We start from the raw sequence: 16,475 nt of genomic DNA on the forward strand, positions 1-16,475 counted from the left end.
AGCATCATTGCACCAACCAATATGATTGGAGTGCTGAATATTCTTAGAGGGATAAAACTTGCTTCTAAAGATGCAATTCTGTTGAAATATTATTTTTAAGGATTTTTTTTCTGTCAACAATTATTTCCACTGGTTTTGATTTCTCATTTTCTCACCTCTGTGCACTGAGCTGTTGCAGCACAGATGGTGTAACACAAGGATCAGGTCATGCAGGAGCTCTAAGCCTCACTGGGAAATAAAGATTGACCACAAAAATGCCTTTGATCATGGCAGCAGCCCTAAAGTCCATCTCCACATCACATTATTGTGTTGTATCCTGGGTACAAAACCTTGAGTAAAGCAGTGGAATTGTTGGATTGATTGATTGATTGATTGATTGATTTTCTTCTTGTCTGTGTGTGTAGAAGGAGCTCAGAGATTGACTTGAGCTGAAAACAGGCTAACTATTTTAGAGAAAATTGCAGAAAAAAAGGAAACTGAATATAAGTGCTGAATCTGTATATTGGGCAAGAAACCTGTATTTTTATTGACAAAACATCTGAAGGAGAAAATTTAGGTAATGATCTTTTTTTTTTGTTTCATTCCTGAATGGATTTTGACTTCCACATATCCCACAAGAGAATTAATAATTGAGCACATTGGATGCTTTGAAACTTAACTTCTCATAGCATGGAAAGACACACTCTATTAGATATTTTCTCTTCAATTGAACACATTGGGTTTTTTTAATTCTTTTCTCAGAGTCACATAACCAAGTTATAATCACTGAAGCTAAAGAAGAGGCAAAGGGTTGGATAAAAATGCCAGGGAAGTGAATTCCTTAATAAAATCAGTGTATCTTCCTGATTTCATTAAGGAAAACACATTTCTTGTGTTCACTTTGAGATGTAAAACTGCCAAAGAACTGGTGAACCACAAAAACAGAGCAGGGTCAGAGGCCAAGTCTCAGAGAAGAGGCATCAGAGGCATCAGAGGCAGTTACCTGAGCTGTTTTTCCCTCAGTGAATTCTGCTATGAGCTCACCCCAGCTATGAACTGCTCTGCAATATTTCTCAGAGTTAAAACTGTATAAATTTGTCATTTTTCAAACAGGCAGATCAATTTTTTTCCCCCAAAATCTTTCATTCAGCTTTAATAGATATCTTTTTTTTTTCCCCTCTTGTGCTTGAGAACTGAAGAGTTTTGCACCCTCTGGAGTTTTTTGTGTCTGGTTAAAAATAATTCACTACAACCAGTTAGTTGCTGCAGTGAGTGGGTGTATGAGGTGGGGGAGGCCCTGGAGTTCACTTCTGCCTCTGCCTTCATCATTTATTTAACTTTGAATAAGTTAGATTGCTGCTCAAAGCTCAGCTTCTCCAGCTCTAAAGCCACTTTAATTATTATCTATTTAAAAATGATCTATTTAAAAGCTATCCTCCCTTGCTTTGAGATTCCTGGGTGACAAGTAGAGGAGTTAAGGGTCCTTATTTCAGTGTGGGATTTTGCTCAGGAGGGAAAACCAGAGATAGCCAAGAGGTTTATGATGTGCTGCTCTTTAAAGATGCAGCATTTTTGTGGTGGCAAGATCAAACCTAACCCCAGTAATCAAGGTGTGACCACACGAATGGATTTTTACATCTGCATCCTCTTGCCTGGTTTATTTTCTTTCTCAGTAATTCCAGGTGGGTTTTTTAGTTTCCTTTCTTCTGCTGGGAGCTGAGATGAGGTTTTCAGGGAGCTAGTGAGTGCAATTCCAGCATTTCTTTTGTGAATGAAAACTCCCAAAGCTCATAACCCTCCATGTAAAGCTGAGATTGTTTTGTCTCCCCATGGTGGTACCTTCCCATCAGGTGATTTCCAGTGCCAGGTTATTCCCTGATCACTCAGTCCCTGGACAGCCCTTTGCAATCAGTCTTAGTTTTTGCTGCTCTGAGCAGTTTGATGCCACTAAAAATCTGTCAGCCTGTTCTTCAATCCCTTTTACAGATCACTGGGATTGCTGTGAAACAGCACAGACCTGCTGCTGGCCTCTTTCCATTGAGAAATCAGAATAATAGATGTGTATATATCCATATATATATATATGTATTCCTGCCCTTTTCCCTTGTGTTCTTATGCACAGTGCTCTTCCCCTCAAGCCTGTAACAGCCAAATTTCTCTGGGAACCTCTGGAGTGTGGAATTGGAATTCCTTTCAGGGAATTGTCCACTGGGTCTCTCTTGTTCTCTAATTGGCTCTTTCAGAGGACTTCACAAACCACATCACTCTTCCCTTTGCACCTGGTTTCTCTTCTTTACAAAGAATTTGTCCAGACCAGCTTCAGGTTATGGGAAATACCAGTATCTCAATGCAGCAACCACTGGCTGAGGCTCTGGAAGGCCTTGATAGGAAAAAAAAAAATAATTCAGTAAATACCTGAGATAGTTCAGTTTTTCAGAACTAAGGCTGTGGAAGGACAGGGTGTTTTTAAAGTTTGTCACATCAGAGAGTGGAGGTGCTTAAGCTTATCAACAAAATCAGCTGATTTATTGACAAAAAGGATTTTTTCTTAAATGAGAGTTATCCTTCCACTGTCCCAGGCTGATCCAAGCCCTGTCCAGCCTGGCCTTGGGCACTTCCAGGGATCCAGGGGCAGCCACAGCTGCTCTGGGAACCTGTGCCAGGGCCTGCCCACCCTGCCAGGAAACAATTTCCTCCTAAAATCCAATCTAAACCAACTCTACTCCAATTTAAAGCCCTTCCCCCTTGTCCTGTCACTGTCTTCACTTATTTTGTTCTGTCATGCTCCATTTCAGACACCATAGTCCACATTGCTGAAGTTCTTCTGATCTGCTAAAGAAATCAAAGTTTTCTCAGCCACTATTTTATGTAAATAATTATCTCACCTGTGTATGTAGCTCTATACATTTCATTTATGGGGTATTTTTTGCTGAAAAGCATTCTGTAGTCCTGTGTAAGCATCCTCCTTGCTGATACAATTGCTTCTCTGAATATTTTCTTGGTTTCTACTGACTCTCTTCACACTTCTGTTTCCACTTCTGCATTGTTCTGTTTAGACACTGAGATTTTATTATTATTATTATTGATGTATTTTTTCATTTCCCCTTCTCCTTCCTATCTGAATGGCTTATGTTTTTTCTCAAACACTGATCAAATTAGTTTTCTTATTGATTTTTTTAAAATCTCTTTTCTCTAAAGATGAGCAGTTCCTCCACTTCTGCAGCTTTGCAGTTCATGACCTGTTGACATCCTTGAGTTCTTCTTGCAGGACTTTTATCATAATTTCTGCTGTTCTGCATGCAGGCTGTGCTAGCTTCACAGAGCACAAAGATAATGTGCTGGTTTGATTACAGTCCATCCAGAATTTATCTCCAATTTTGCCACCATTGCTATTATTGACCTTTTGCTATTCATATTTTGTAGCTGTGGAGTCAATAAGTGCCCAGCAAGGTGTCCAATATCATGTACCCTCTACAAATTTCCTGAAATTTCTACTTCTGTTTGTGAAATGTTCATTCTTCTTAATCACATAAGGATTTCTTAATCAAATAAGGATTTCAGGAATCCTTATTCCTAATTGTACATAAAAGTGTTTTCCAGCCCTTTGCCCAAAGGACTCATTGTGGTGCCTGTGACCTTTGAAAAAGAAACTTTTGTGATAAAAAGCTCTGTCTGAGGATCAGGTCAGGCCAGCATGGTAGAACAATTAAAACAAAGCATTAATTAACTGGTAGAGTGCTCATCTGAGGTCAGGGTGGCAGCATCCAGAGCTCTCACTCAAAGGACTGCTCTGATCCCAATTTGGGTTACTTAACCCTGAGGTGATTTTACAGCACTGCATAAAAATATGAAATCTAAATAGAATAATTTTTATGGTTCCTGGGAGCGAAGAGGAACAAACATTCTAGGAAGCAGAGGAGCACAGGCTTTCTGTGAAGCATGAAATACAAAACCCAGCAAAAAATGAGCAAAATAAAAGCCAGTTGTCCATTAAATTCTCAAAAGAAAAAGCAGAGCTTAATGACCTCCCTTTTAAACTCCTGGGCTTGGGGAAAACTGCAGAGAAGCCCTCAGAGTCAGCATTGCCTCTTTTGTGCACTTTGGCTATTTCATCTTCATAAGGGAGATAAATTTCCTCCCAAGTGGAGTTTGCTTTTTATGAGAGAAAAATTTTACCATCAAAATCATTTACTGAAAAGTTTCTTTTGGTTCAGAAGAGTTTCTGAGCTCGTGTGTTCAGGTTGTGATAGAACAGTGCCAAAACAGATGGCTCAAATACTTTCTGGATCACTGGCTTGTAACTCCATTTTGGGGGTCTGAATTTTCATCCCAATTTAGAAATGGAAAGACTAAACTTCTGGCAAGAAATGGAAACTTTTTTCTTTCCCATCTGTACTTGGAGAGGGTCTTATTCTAGTAACAATGATATTCTTAGCATGGCATAAATAAAGGAGAAGAAGAAATAAGCCATTTTATTCTATCTTCAAGACTTTGCCTTTGGATTCATTTTATTTACCAGTAAATGTCAAGGTAAAAATCCTTAGTTATATTTTCCATTAGGAAGCAGAAAACATGGATAAACAGAAATGGATGAAAATAGAAAATGAGCCTAAAGAGAAATAAAAAGGATGCACTGCCTTTTATCATTACCTCTCTTAAATGACCTTTCCTGGGTTTCCATTGATGGAACTGATGTGTGGGTTTTGTTAGAGCTGCCCAGCCCTGAGGAATTAATCTGTTGACACAGAGCTCTGATAATAACAAAGAAGTCCTTGACAAATAATTGTGCACTTTGGTTAATACAGCACTTAGGCTCTTTCCTAGGAAAACTCACTTTGCAGTGGAGTGAGATCCTTCTCCCCCTGAAACACTGTGATCTAGCTGAGGAACAAAGAGCAGAGCCTTCATCTGCTCTGCTGTAAATCAGGCTCAGTCTGGTAGCCACTAGAACTGGATGGATTCTCTCCAGCTGAGAAAACAGCTCCATTTTCATCTCCCAGCCTTCAGCCCTTGCAGGCTGTGTGCAGCAGCCTCTTCCCTGCTTGATTCCCAGCTCATGTCCCCTCTCCTGGGCAAACTGCCCCCATCATCCCCACGAGCTGTGGTCTCAGGCCCAGCAAGGACAAATAGACAATTAAAAACCCCATCTGATTATGCACCGAAAATTGATCTTCAGATCAATTCAGAAATAGTTAAAATAGTTTACTCAGACATCTCTGAGTGCTGCTAAAAGACCCTACTGAGCCAAGTGTCTTTCTGAAATGGAGTTCAGAGTGCCATCAGAGTGGGCTTTTTTTTAAAGAAATCATTAAAAGCGAACACACTGAAAATGTGCTTCTAGAAGAGAAAAATAAGTATTTTTCTGTGACCACATTTTCATCTTCTCCCTTGGATTTTTTGCTTGCTAAGATCTGCATTGTAGGGGTGACCCTATCCAAGTCTTGGAGATCTCTCAGAGAAACCTAAAGAGAGACAAAATGTTGGTGCCTTCAAACATTTTTGAGTTTCCATAGACTGCAGTGTCACAGAACCTCATTGACACAGCCCCATTCACTTCATTGAAGCTCATGTGGGATAACTTCTGAAGATCAGTGGAATATTTGTGTGGGCAACTGCTTCAAGTCCAAGCCCTGTTAGCTCAAAGCCACTCATTTCAAATATGTCAAATGAACCACTGTTGAAAAGTTTCCACTTCTTTGCAGTGAATACAAATAGATCTTGGGATAACCAACTGCTTAATCAGACAAGAAATGATGCCAACCCAGCTCAGTTCCTTATGCTCTTGCTCTTCTAATCCTCACTCTGGGATGGAATTGATTTATAGCCAAGGCCAAATCACTTCGCTTTTTTCTCTTAGGTACTAAATCCAGAATGGGGAAGAATCAGTTATTCCTTTTCCTGGAGAATCTGTGGGATGTAGCCAGCAGCAGGAGCTGTGTGTGTAACAGAGCTTCACCCATGTCCTGTTCTGCTGCAGAAACAGCTGGGCAGAGAAACTTAGGAGAAAGTGGAAAACTGTAGGGAGAGAGAATATAAGAAAATAAAGATAGTGTAGAAAGTAATCTTATCCCTAAGGAGTTGCAGCTGGGCCAATTATCAAAGATTAGGAATAGGCCTGACTTTACCAGGCCACAGCTGTAACCAGTGAGAAGAAGATGCTATAAAAGAGTGGGGTGGCCCCTTGAGAAGGGAACTGGAGTCAGCTGGCTGCTTTGTGAAGAAGAAAGAGTGAGTGCTCTGAGGAGATGCCCATGAGGAGCACCAAGAAGATCTGAAACTTTTGTGATAAGGAGACAACAGTATGGAACCCCTGCAACGAGATGACAACAGAAAACCAAGCCTTGAAGGAGCTTCACACATTCTAAAGGAGATTCTAAAGCCAAAAGGAGTTGTGTGAAGCGGTCCAGCTGGAAAAAGATTGTCCTTCTGGGATGTCCCTGCTAGCTATCCAGCACTGCTAGCAGTATGGGGGCACTGTCCTGATCTCCATGGTTCAGGACAGCACCTGAGGCCAACGCTCTGTGCTGTGACAGCAGTGTGACCTTGTGGTAGGGCGTGGCTTGGCTTGTGGCTACAGTCAGCAGAAATCAGAGAGCGCTCTCCAGCTGTGGTGAATCCAGGTTTATTGGGTCTCAGGGGAAACTGACAGCCAAAGAGAACGAGGGAGGGGGTTGCAACAGTTTATAAGGAGGGAGGGACACAGGGGAGGAGTCAGTCCTTGGACCAATAGGGTTTCAGAGGGGAGTGGGATACAAAAGATTGACTTAGGGAGAACACCAATGGGGATAACTTGAGGGTGGGGCCCCGGCCCCTGAACCAATCACTCGACGCTCTAGCTGGAAGTTTCCAGAGAGTTCTAGAGAGAAGGGTGGGAGCACTGAGTGACGGACAGGGCACTGGGGAGGGATTTGAGAAAGGGTACCTTGATCTCAAGGCAACTGGGGAGGAGTTGGGATAACTGGCAGCATTAAGGAGAGAAGGGAGAACCAGGGCAGAACCATTGCATGATAGGGGAACAGAACAGTCCAACTTACACAGACACTACACAACAGTTGTGAATTATTTTTCTAAGCTCCCTTCATGTACTGAAAAGGCCAGAGGATTCTCCTGACTCAGTGGTGGTCCCCTGCATCCAAGCCACCACCTCTTGGGTGCACACATGAGACCCATTTTTCCAGCACCTTCCTTCCAGCTCAGGATACTCTCCTTCCCCCTGTCCCATTCACCAGCCTTTAAAAAAAACCCCAATTCTCTGGTTTGCAGGTAAAGGCAGACTGGTAAAAGACTGCAACAATGATGGAAGAAGCAGAGTCAGAGTCACTCTGAAGTTCAGATGAGATTACTCAGGAGGAGGATTCAGTTTGAGTGGCCAATGCTGCTGTTACCTTCTCCTAGAAAATGGACTTAGAAATTATGTTCTGGCAGGGTTCCTTAGACACCTGGGCAGTTTTTTAAGTCAGCACTGAGGAATCTGCCTTCCTGGTGCTCCTGCAGAGAGGTGAGGTCTCTCACCAGCTTTGTGTCACATGTGCCAGTGCCACTCACAGGCTTCAGGGGTGCCTCAGGTGCTGCTCTGCTCTGGGCTTGGGCAGCTGAACTGGGAGAATTAAAACCAGACTTTTATAGGATGAGAGTGTTTTCTGGTGAAAGAACTCCCAGAATTTTCAGCTAGCAATTCTTCTGGACTGATGAATCACGCCTCTGCAAATGAATTTCACAAAAGGCCAGAATCCCTCATTTTCTGATGCAGGCTGTGGCAATTTGAATTTCCAGTTCAGATGGCAGAATGCTGTCACATTGAAGCAGGACTCATGAAACTTGAAATGCCTTCTTCAGCCCAGCTCATCACTATAATGCCATGTGATCAGCCCCACTGATATTTGGAATTTTCTCTTACCTTGGAGTCTGTAATTCAGTCTGGCACTTTTCATTACAATTGCAAAACTGGCACATTTTGGATTGATGCCTTTTTTGCACCCTTGTTAGAAATAACTCAAGCATAGCTCTGAGCTGATAGAGAACCTCAAGATTCAGCAGCAGAATTGCAGAGGGAAGTTTTCATTCTGTGGGTGAAGGTCACCCCCATTCACCTCCTGTTGGGCAGAGTCTGCCTGAACATCTCTCTTTGTGTTACTGAGACACAGGGCAGGCACCAGTGTGAGGAGTTTAAGATTCAATTCAAAACCTCAGATATGGAGCTGCTTTTGTTGCTGATAAATAAAGCATGAACCAGTATCAAGCTCTTAATATGACAAAAAACAAATCTGAGAAGAACAAGCACACAGGCTGCAGTGCTTTGTTTACTTCTTGTACTCCCCAGGGCCCTGCTCTGCTGAGGAAATCATTTCCAAAAACGCCGTGTTAACTCCTAGAACAGCATTTTTGTATCTCACATAGGGTGTTTACACAATTCCCAGTGCTGCCAGTCTCCCAGAGTCTGCTCAGGTGTTTTATTGCTCCATTTGTTCTGAGCCATGGAGCAGGAGCCACAGGGAATGCTCTGATGGATGCCAAGATATGTAAACATTGAAATACACCCCATAGCATGGGGAAAAAGGAGCATATTTTGAGAACACCTTTCAGTTGGCAGCTCTGCTGGGGTGTTTGTAAATATTCAGATGTCAATCACAGAATTGTTCCATTCAGGGGCTGAAAAATGCCAGGAGCCCCTGGGATTGTGTGTCAGGTAAATATTTTTTCCCAAGCTGTGCTGGGACTTCAGCAGTTGTGTAGTTCTGACAACTTTGGGACAGACCCATGTCTTGCAGGCTGCCCTGCTTTATGCTCTGAAAGCAACTCCAAACCTGCTCCTAAGAGCCAAATCCTTCCACTGATCACAGCCTAAAAATCAATCTTCTCTTTGCTTTGTTGGGTTTTTTCATCTCCTGTTAGCACTATGCAAGAAAGTTGCCAGCAGTAATTAGATAAAATACCAGTTCTCAGTGGTGAGGCTGCAGCACAAATAATAATTAGCCAGCTCAGCAGATTGAAAAGGGGAGTGGCAAATCCATCAATCCCACCTTTAGTTCCTCATTGTACCCAGAAAAGGAGAACAGGCAGTAAAAAGAAGCTCTTTCTTAGGGCAATAATGTACTCCATTTTCACTGCTGTTTTGGAAGCATTAAGAGTTGTTGGATCTTTGCTGTATAATCTGGTATTTCTAGTAAACTTCTGAGTCTGTTGCAATCAGTGGTAAAGCCAAAAGGCTGTTTTCAGTCAGATTGAAACTATAAAATGTGCTTTTTAAGGTGTATCATATCCTGCAAGCCATTATTTTACTGACTGGTTGCATTTTTTTCCTCTCTCTCCCTTCTTTTCCAGATCAATTTTGTATTTCTATTTAACATAGTTAGGATTTTAATGACAAAGCTGAGAGCTTCAACCACTTCAGAAACAATCCAGTACAGGTAAGTCAGCTTGTGATTTCTGGTGCTAACACAGCTCTGCCTTGATTGTCCTGTCCTTGTCCCATCTTTGTCTTTCCAGGTGCCACTGTTGATGGAACTCATAAATTAGGCCCACAGTATTTATGTGTGCAGGCTCTCCAGAAAAGCCTCCCTGCATTTTTCTGTCCACTCCATTTCAGTTCAGGCATGCCCCCACACACAGAAAATCCCCTCCTTTCCATGAAATCTGAAGGATTTGGTCTCATGTGAGGACAGATTTACCCATTTCTGTATGTACACAAATGTTTATAGAGTAAGTGCTGCATCCAGCTCTGGGCTCCCCAGCACAGGAAGGACCTGGAGCTGCTGGAGCCAGTCCAGAGGAGGTACCAGGATGATCCCAGGGATGGAGCAGTGGGGAGAGGATGGGAGAATTGGGATTGCTCAGCCTGGAAAAGGCTTTGGGGTGACAGAATTTTAGCCTAAAGGGAGCCTGCAAGAGGGTGGGGAGAGACCATTGACAAGGGTCTGGAGTGACAGGACAAGGGGAAATGGCTTCAAACTGACAGAGAGTAGGTTTGGATGGATATTAGGAAAAAACTCTTCCCTGTGAGGGTGGGAACCTGGCACAGGGTGCCCAGAGCAGCTGTGGCTGCCCCTGGATCCCTGGAAGTGTCCAAGGCCAGGTTGGACAGGGCTTGGAGCAGCCTGGGATAGTGGAAGGTGTCCCTGCCATGGCAGGAGGTGGAACTGGATGATCTTTAACCTTCCAACCCAACTCTGGAATTCTGTGATTGATGTATTGTGGTGGTTTGACAGGAAATGTGTTTTTTGGGATGCCAGTATTAAAATCTGAATATCCATTGGCCCAACCATAGCATCCCAAAAAACACATTTCCTGTCAAACCACCACATGTATGCATACAGGTATTTAATGCTCCATTTAAAGTGTAGGGGAGGGGAACGAGGGGTGATTGTGCCCCTTCCTTCCAGCTGCTGCCAGAATTAGTGTAACCACTCAGGGGCTTGTAGCACAGAACTGATCCTCAGCTAATCAATACCTTCATTTGGGTTTGGCTTCTCAGGGAAATGAGTTCCCACACCCAGCAGACCCCACAAGCACTGGGATGGCAGGAGGGAAAAGGCAGGAGGGAAGGTGGCCTGGCCCCTGCAGACAGCAGTGTGGGCTTAGATCAGCTTTAACAGCCTAAAAGCAAATTCTCAGACACCAGGAGATGCTGAGTGCCCTCCCCTTGTCATCTGCAGTATCTTGGAAGATATTTGAAGGACTTAGGGACTATCAGGTCCTTGCAGTAGGAAATGGCACAGGTTTTGTGGAGTGAGATCAGTCACTCTAACTCATTTCTGGATAAAATCTCAGCATATCAAGCTGAGTTGCATTTTGATGTCCTCAAATCAGGCTGCACTTTGGAGGCAGTTTTGCTGCAGTAATGGGCTCTGTTGTTTTGCCTGATTCCTTCCTTTTACTCCTGTCAGGGTTTTGTTAGTGAAGTTCATACAGTGGTCTGAAGTTCAGATGCTTCTCTGCACATTTCCTGAGAAATGAAGGGAAGAACATCCCTTTTTCTTGCTCAAACCTCATGCCATAAAACTAAAACTGGCCTGAAAAAGCCTTGATTCAAACCTCAGTACATTTTTATCCCTTCAGCAGCTTGCAGGGAGGCATTAGAGACATTAGAGTGAATCAATCTACAGCAACTGCCATTGTTCCTGAACAGATGACAATGATCCTTGCAGGCTCTCTGAGGGAATTGTCTTTTCCAGCCTAAATGGAAACTTCTAGAATTCCAGCAAAGCCTTGATGCTCTAAGGCAGAGCAGTGCAACCCTTTGCTAAGCAGATATTAAATTGTGTGGCAGCTGGTTCCTTAAGGCTGGCACTTTATCCTGACACTGGTTTTGTGCTCCCCTGCCTGTCTTTATCTACCTGTTATGGCATTATCCAGGGATTTATACAGACTTAGCCAAATTTCAGCATTTGTATTCATGCAATGACATGCTGCTATCAGCTGACAGCCCAAGACACTGTTACAGCACCAATAATAAGGATTAGTTCCTCATAATTCTGTTACTCATTGATGATTATTGATGATCACTCTTTCACCACCTGCTTTGTGCTTTGTGGTTCCTGAGACAGCCCTGAGCAGCTGAGTTGGGTGGGCAGATGTTGCAGAAAGTGTTTACACTGCAGACAGCATCAAATGCTGGGCACAGAGCGGGTCTCAGCTGAGCTGGGCACTGATCACATCTCCCTGGGGTGTCAGAAATCACTCAGCAAACCTGCAGAGAATCCCAAGGCTGCAAGCCTCGCTGGTAGGAGAGAAAAGGAGGAAGAAAGAGAGGGATATAAATCAGGTTCCCATTCACCCCCTGGAGTTCAGAGAGTGGGGGAAGCAGCAGATTCAAAGGCTCAAAGGCTGTCCTGGGACACTTCCCCAGGTGGGCAGGACTGCCCAGGCAGGGAGGGTGGCACTCTGGCCCTGCTCCTCCTTTCCATGGATGTTCTTCCCTGTGTTCATGTTGTATTTTCAGGGTCCCCCGTCATGGGGAGGAATAATGAATCTGACTCCATGTTCTTAGAATTTATTATTATATTATATTATATTTTTTATATTTTATTTTTATATGTTTATATTATAATTATATTATAATTCTATAATATTATATTATAATTCTATTATATTATAATTATATTATAATTATATTATATTATAATTCTATTATGGAATACTATACTAAAGAATAGAGAAAGGATACAGACAGAAGGCTAAGAGATCATAATGAAAATTGTGACTCCTTCCAGAGTCCTGACACAGCCTGACCATGATTGGTCATTAAGTTAAAACAATTCACATCAAACCAGTCAAACACCCACCTGTTGGATAAACAATCTCCAAAGCAGCAAAACAGAGGAGAAGCTAATGAGATAATATGGTTTTCTTTTTTCTCTGAGCCTTCCCAGGAGCAGAATCCCAGGTAAAGAGGATTTTTCACACAATGTGACAGTGACAGTTCATTTGTTTCCTGTTCCCTGCCCACAGGAAGGCAGTCAAGGCCACGTTGGTTCTCCTGCCCCTGCTTGGCATCACCTACATGCTTTTCTTTGTCAACCCTGGCGAGGATGACATTTCCCAGATTGTTTTCATCTATTTCAATTCCTTCCTTCAGTCTTTTCAGGTAAGAGAGCAGGCTTACAGCTCTATCAGCTGAAAGCTCTATCCTCTATACAGCTCTGTCCTCGCTGCTTTTCAGCCATGAAAATGAAAATCTGTGATAGAAATTATAGTTGCAAATTGTTAGGAAGGATGAAAGTTTGACAAGAAAGTCTCACAGATATGTGTGCTTGGCAGAAAGATTTTTGAATGTAGAATCTGATGAAGGAATAGAAATGAATGCAAGTTTTGATATAGAAGAAAAGAATTGCTGAGCCAGTCTGACTGGCTAACCAAGGAGGCAAAGGCTGTGTTAGTTAGAAGGGGTTTTTATGGCTTAGAGCAAAGGATAAACCCACCTCAAACAAGAAGATGTTTTTACCAAGCAGAAAGACAGCACAGGCAAACAAGGCAGCAAATGTAGCAAGTAGAAAAAAGGTCTCAGAATTTTCCACTGCAAGAAAGCTGAAAAACAACTTCTAGCTTAAACTGTAATGTACTAACTTTTAGTGATTGGAGAATAGTAACATGAATATGGTAATTACAGTAGTTATGACAGGCTATAGATACTAGTTAAGGTATAGATTGGTTCTTCTGTATGAAGATGCTCATCAAAGGAAAGTATAGAATGCATTGTAACCAAAACCAAAGGGTCTGCAGGGCTGCCTGCAGCTGGAGCTGGCAGCTGTGGGCACAGCTCTGTCACACACACCCCGGGCTGCTGTAACACCTGGGATGCAATAAACTGCATTTGGAAGAGCTGCCTGGAGTCCCACATCTCTCAGCAAATAGCTCAGCTTAGTTCACACAGGAATAATAGATGTACAAGAGTGTCATGTGGAGTGGGAAATCCTCTCAAGTGTGGACTGGAGGGATTCATCTCCCCTAAATCAGCACTGAGTTCAGCTCCTGACATAAAATCAGTAGAGAGAGAGATGTTCCATTCCACCTGCCTGAGAGAGGATGAGGGGTCCCCCTCCTGAGGTGCCTCTCTCTTCCCAGGGCACACACTGGGCTCAGACTTGGACTCAGTGTTGCTAAACCAAAGGGAAACAGCTCCTTCCTGTTGGACTTGCTGCTCTATTGGGTTCTAAGAGTCTCCAGACAAGTTTTTGTTTATTTAATCCATCTGTCTCACCTTTAGTTCCTCATTGCACCCAGAAAAGAAGCTCTTTGTTAGGGCAGTAATGATATGTTGTTCTGTGCAGCCAACAGCCCATTATTTAATTAATGTTAGAAGTTATGTAATGTGGTGATATTTATTTTTAAGGGATGTTAGCAATTTATTTTAACTATTTTCTCTGATTCAGAAAAAAACGACATGGTGAGTGTAAGTTTAGAACTAGTTGGTTAAAAAGAAAGGAAGACAACAAAACATTAACGAGCTGCTTTCAGAGAAATTCCTGATATTTTCCATTATTCAAAGATCATTCATGTTTCAAGGGATGGATCACTGAACAAACTTTTGGTAGGAGTTTCTCTGGGAGGAAAGGGACAGTGTTTCAGACACACTTGAGCTGTGCTGCCCAGCCTGCTCTGAGCCATCAGCCCCATCTCCTCCCTGCCCTGGATTAACTGGAGCTCTGGCAGGATGGAAAAGGCAGTGGAATGTGAGAAATTGCCCCAACTCTGTGAATCTGACACAAACCCAAAAACAACTGAACACCCTGAAGGATCTTTAGCCACTGCTTTCTGCCCAGGTGGGTCCTGCAGCTTTACCTCCTGAACTAGGGTGGGAATTTGTTTGACATTGATGTTTTTACCTCCTGTGTGCAGGAACAAGTGCTCTGATGCCCAGGATATCACTACAAGCATGCAGCTGGCAAGCCAAATCTAGGGTTGGGTTACTGCTCTTACTGATTGCATCCCACCAGAAATCACAGCTGAATATCCAAAATAAAAAATGTCCCCTTTAACCTGACAAGGGAGGAAGCTTGGCCTTTACCTGTGAAGTAATTCCACACTTTGATTCTCTAAAATTGATTGTATTTTTTATCTGCTGTTGCTCAGTATCTCAAAAAAATGCTGCATTGCTCTTTAGTTCTATGAAGATGTATGTAAGAAAGCAGGCACAGGGAGTCTCTGGTGGCTGGTTAATGTCTCTGGTGGTTCATGGTGATAATAATTACAGCCCTAAAACCAAGATGGGCAGAATTCCACTCTCAGGAATTCCAGCCTTTGCAGTCACTGCTGTCAGCAGATTGCCCAGAGCCTTTGAGCTCAGGTGAATTTAAGCAACCTGATAATGCACTTGCCCTCTTGGGACCATCTAAAGCCATTTTACACCCCTGTGAGTGCCTGGGGTGTCCCCCCAGAGCTGTCAGCCATGGCACAGCTCCTCTGAGGGGGATTGGATAATGTAGAGATGTTTCAGCCCAGCTGCAGGGACAATCCCCTCTGTCAGTAACAGTGTTCAAATATTTACCTAATAATTGCCTGCTTTCTCTTCTTTCCAGGGTTTCTTTGTGTCAGTATTTTACTGCTTCTTGAATGGTGAGGTAAGTAATTCACCCCTGGGAGGTGGAATTTGTTTGGGTGCCTGATTACAGAGACTGAGATTTTTTTTTTACAGGGGGTCCCAGTCTCATCAGTCTCTTGTAGAAGGCTCTTAATGTGCACCTGAATTTTCCAGCCTTTGTCCTCAAAACTATATCAATTTCAGACTATTACCTGTGAGATCAGGGCAGAGGGAAAGAAGTTTTGCCAGATAATAAATTTTCTGTTCTTCATCTTAAGACTTCTTTGAAGTTACTCATTAATTTAAAACTACAATTTCTGGGCATAGCTAATTACTCCTGAGCTGGACTCTGGTTAAGGATATGCTGCATACCCATTTTTATTGTACCATGCTGATCTGAGTGAGTTTGTCCATGTGGGTCACTACCTCTGAGTGATCACTGCCTGTTGCCTTCAGAAAAGAGGGTTGAAAACAGATTAAATCAGAATTAATATGAGGTACTGCTACTCAAGCAAGAAATGCTTCACTAATAACCCTCAGGGTTTGACTTCCACCCCAAAGTGTGAGAGATTTAAATCTTTCCCCTGCTTACATTGTCATTGACTCATTTACCTGCATTAAAATGTGTCATCTTTGTCCAAATTTTAGTCTCTGCAGAAATCAATTCCATATTTCATTATTCCTGCTGTATTGGTATAAACTTTGTTTGTGCTGCTTCTTAATTTCATTGTGGGCTAGGAGAAAGAATGGGCATGGCTTAAAGAGGCAGAATTTTATTTTAAATATTTTCATTTTGCAAATTTATTTTATTTTTATTATATTTCTTTGTTTTATTTTACATTAATATCTTTCCCTCTTCCTCATTAATTCTGAGGTGATGCTTACAAGAAGCAGCTCAGTCTTCTGAGCTAAGCACATCCACTTTTATATCCTGGCAGGAGGTTTCTCTGTTCTCTTTCCAACTTTCCTTCCCTAAATTGTCACCATTACATTTGCCTCTTAAAAAACAGGGAGTTTAAATCTTCCTCCAAAATACAGGTGCCTGTAGAACTGCATTTGCCTCAGGCTGTGTCAGGGGAGGTTTGGGTTGGGTATCAGGGAAAGGTTTTTCCCCAGAGAATGGGAACATTCCGAAGGCTGCCAGAGCTCCAGGAGTGTTTGGACAACACTCCCAGGGATTCACAGAATTCCCAGAATGTCTGGGTTAGAAAATACCTTCAAGGTCATTGAGTCCAACCCAGCCCCAACAGCTCAACCAAACCCTGGCCCCCAGTGCCACATCCAGGCTTTGTTAAACACACCCAGGCATGGGGACTCCACCACCTCCCTGGGCAGCCATTCCAGAACTTTATCACTCTTCCTGTGAAAAACTTTTCCCTGCTATCCAACCTGTATTTCCCTTGAGGCTGTGTGCTCTGGTTGTGTCAGTGCTGCTGCAGAAAGAGCCCAGGGCCAGCTGAGCACAGGCCCCTTTCAGGAG

The 16,475-nt window shown here is 42.8% G+C and overlaps 1 protein-coding gene across 4 annotated transcripts in view; it reads left to right on the top strand.

The window, feature by feature from the left end:
• The window catches only part of CRHR2 (corticotropin releasing hormone receptor 2), a 155,281-nt gene that overhangs the window by 119,172 nt on the left and 19,634 nt on the right, over nt 1-16,475 (top strand). For all 4 annotated transcript variants that reach the window (XM_077186810.1, XM_077186883.1, XM_054634515.2 and 1 more), the window contains 3 exons: nt 9,301-9,386; nt 12,427-12,562; nt 14,994-15,035. In XM_077186810.1, coding sequence (XP_077042925.1) covers nt 9,301-9,386; nt 12,427-12,562; nt 14,994-15,035 — 264 coding nt within the window. The remainder of the gene's footprint in view (nt 1-9,300; nt 9,387-12,426; nt 12,563-14,993; nt 15,036-16,475) is intronic.

Source organism: Agelaius phoeniceus, chromosome 1 (assembly GCF_051311805.1).
Source record: "Agelaius phoeniceus isolate bAgePho1 chromosome 1, bAgePho1.hap1, whole genome shotgun sequence".
NCBI lineage: Eukaryota > Metazoa > Chordata > Aves > Passeriformes > Icteridae > Agelaius > Agelaius phoeniceus.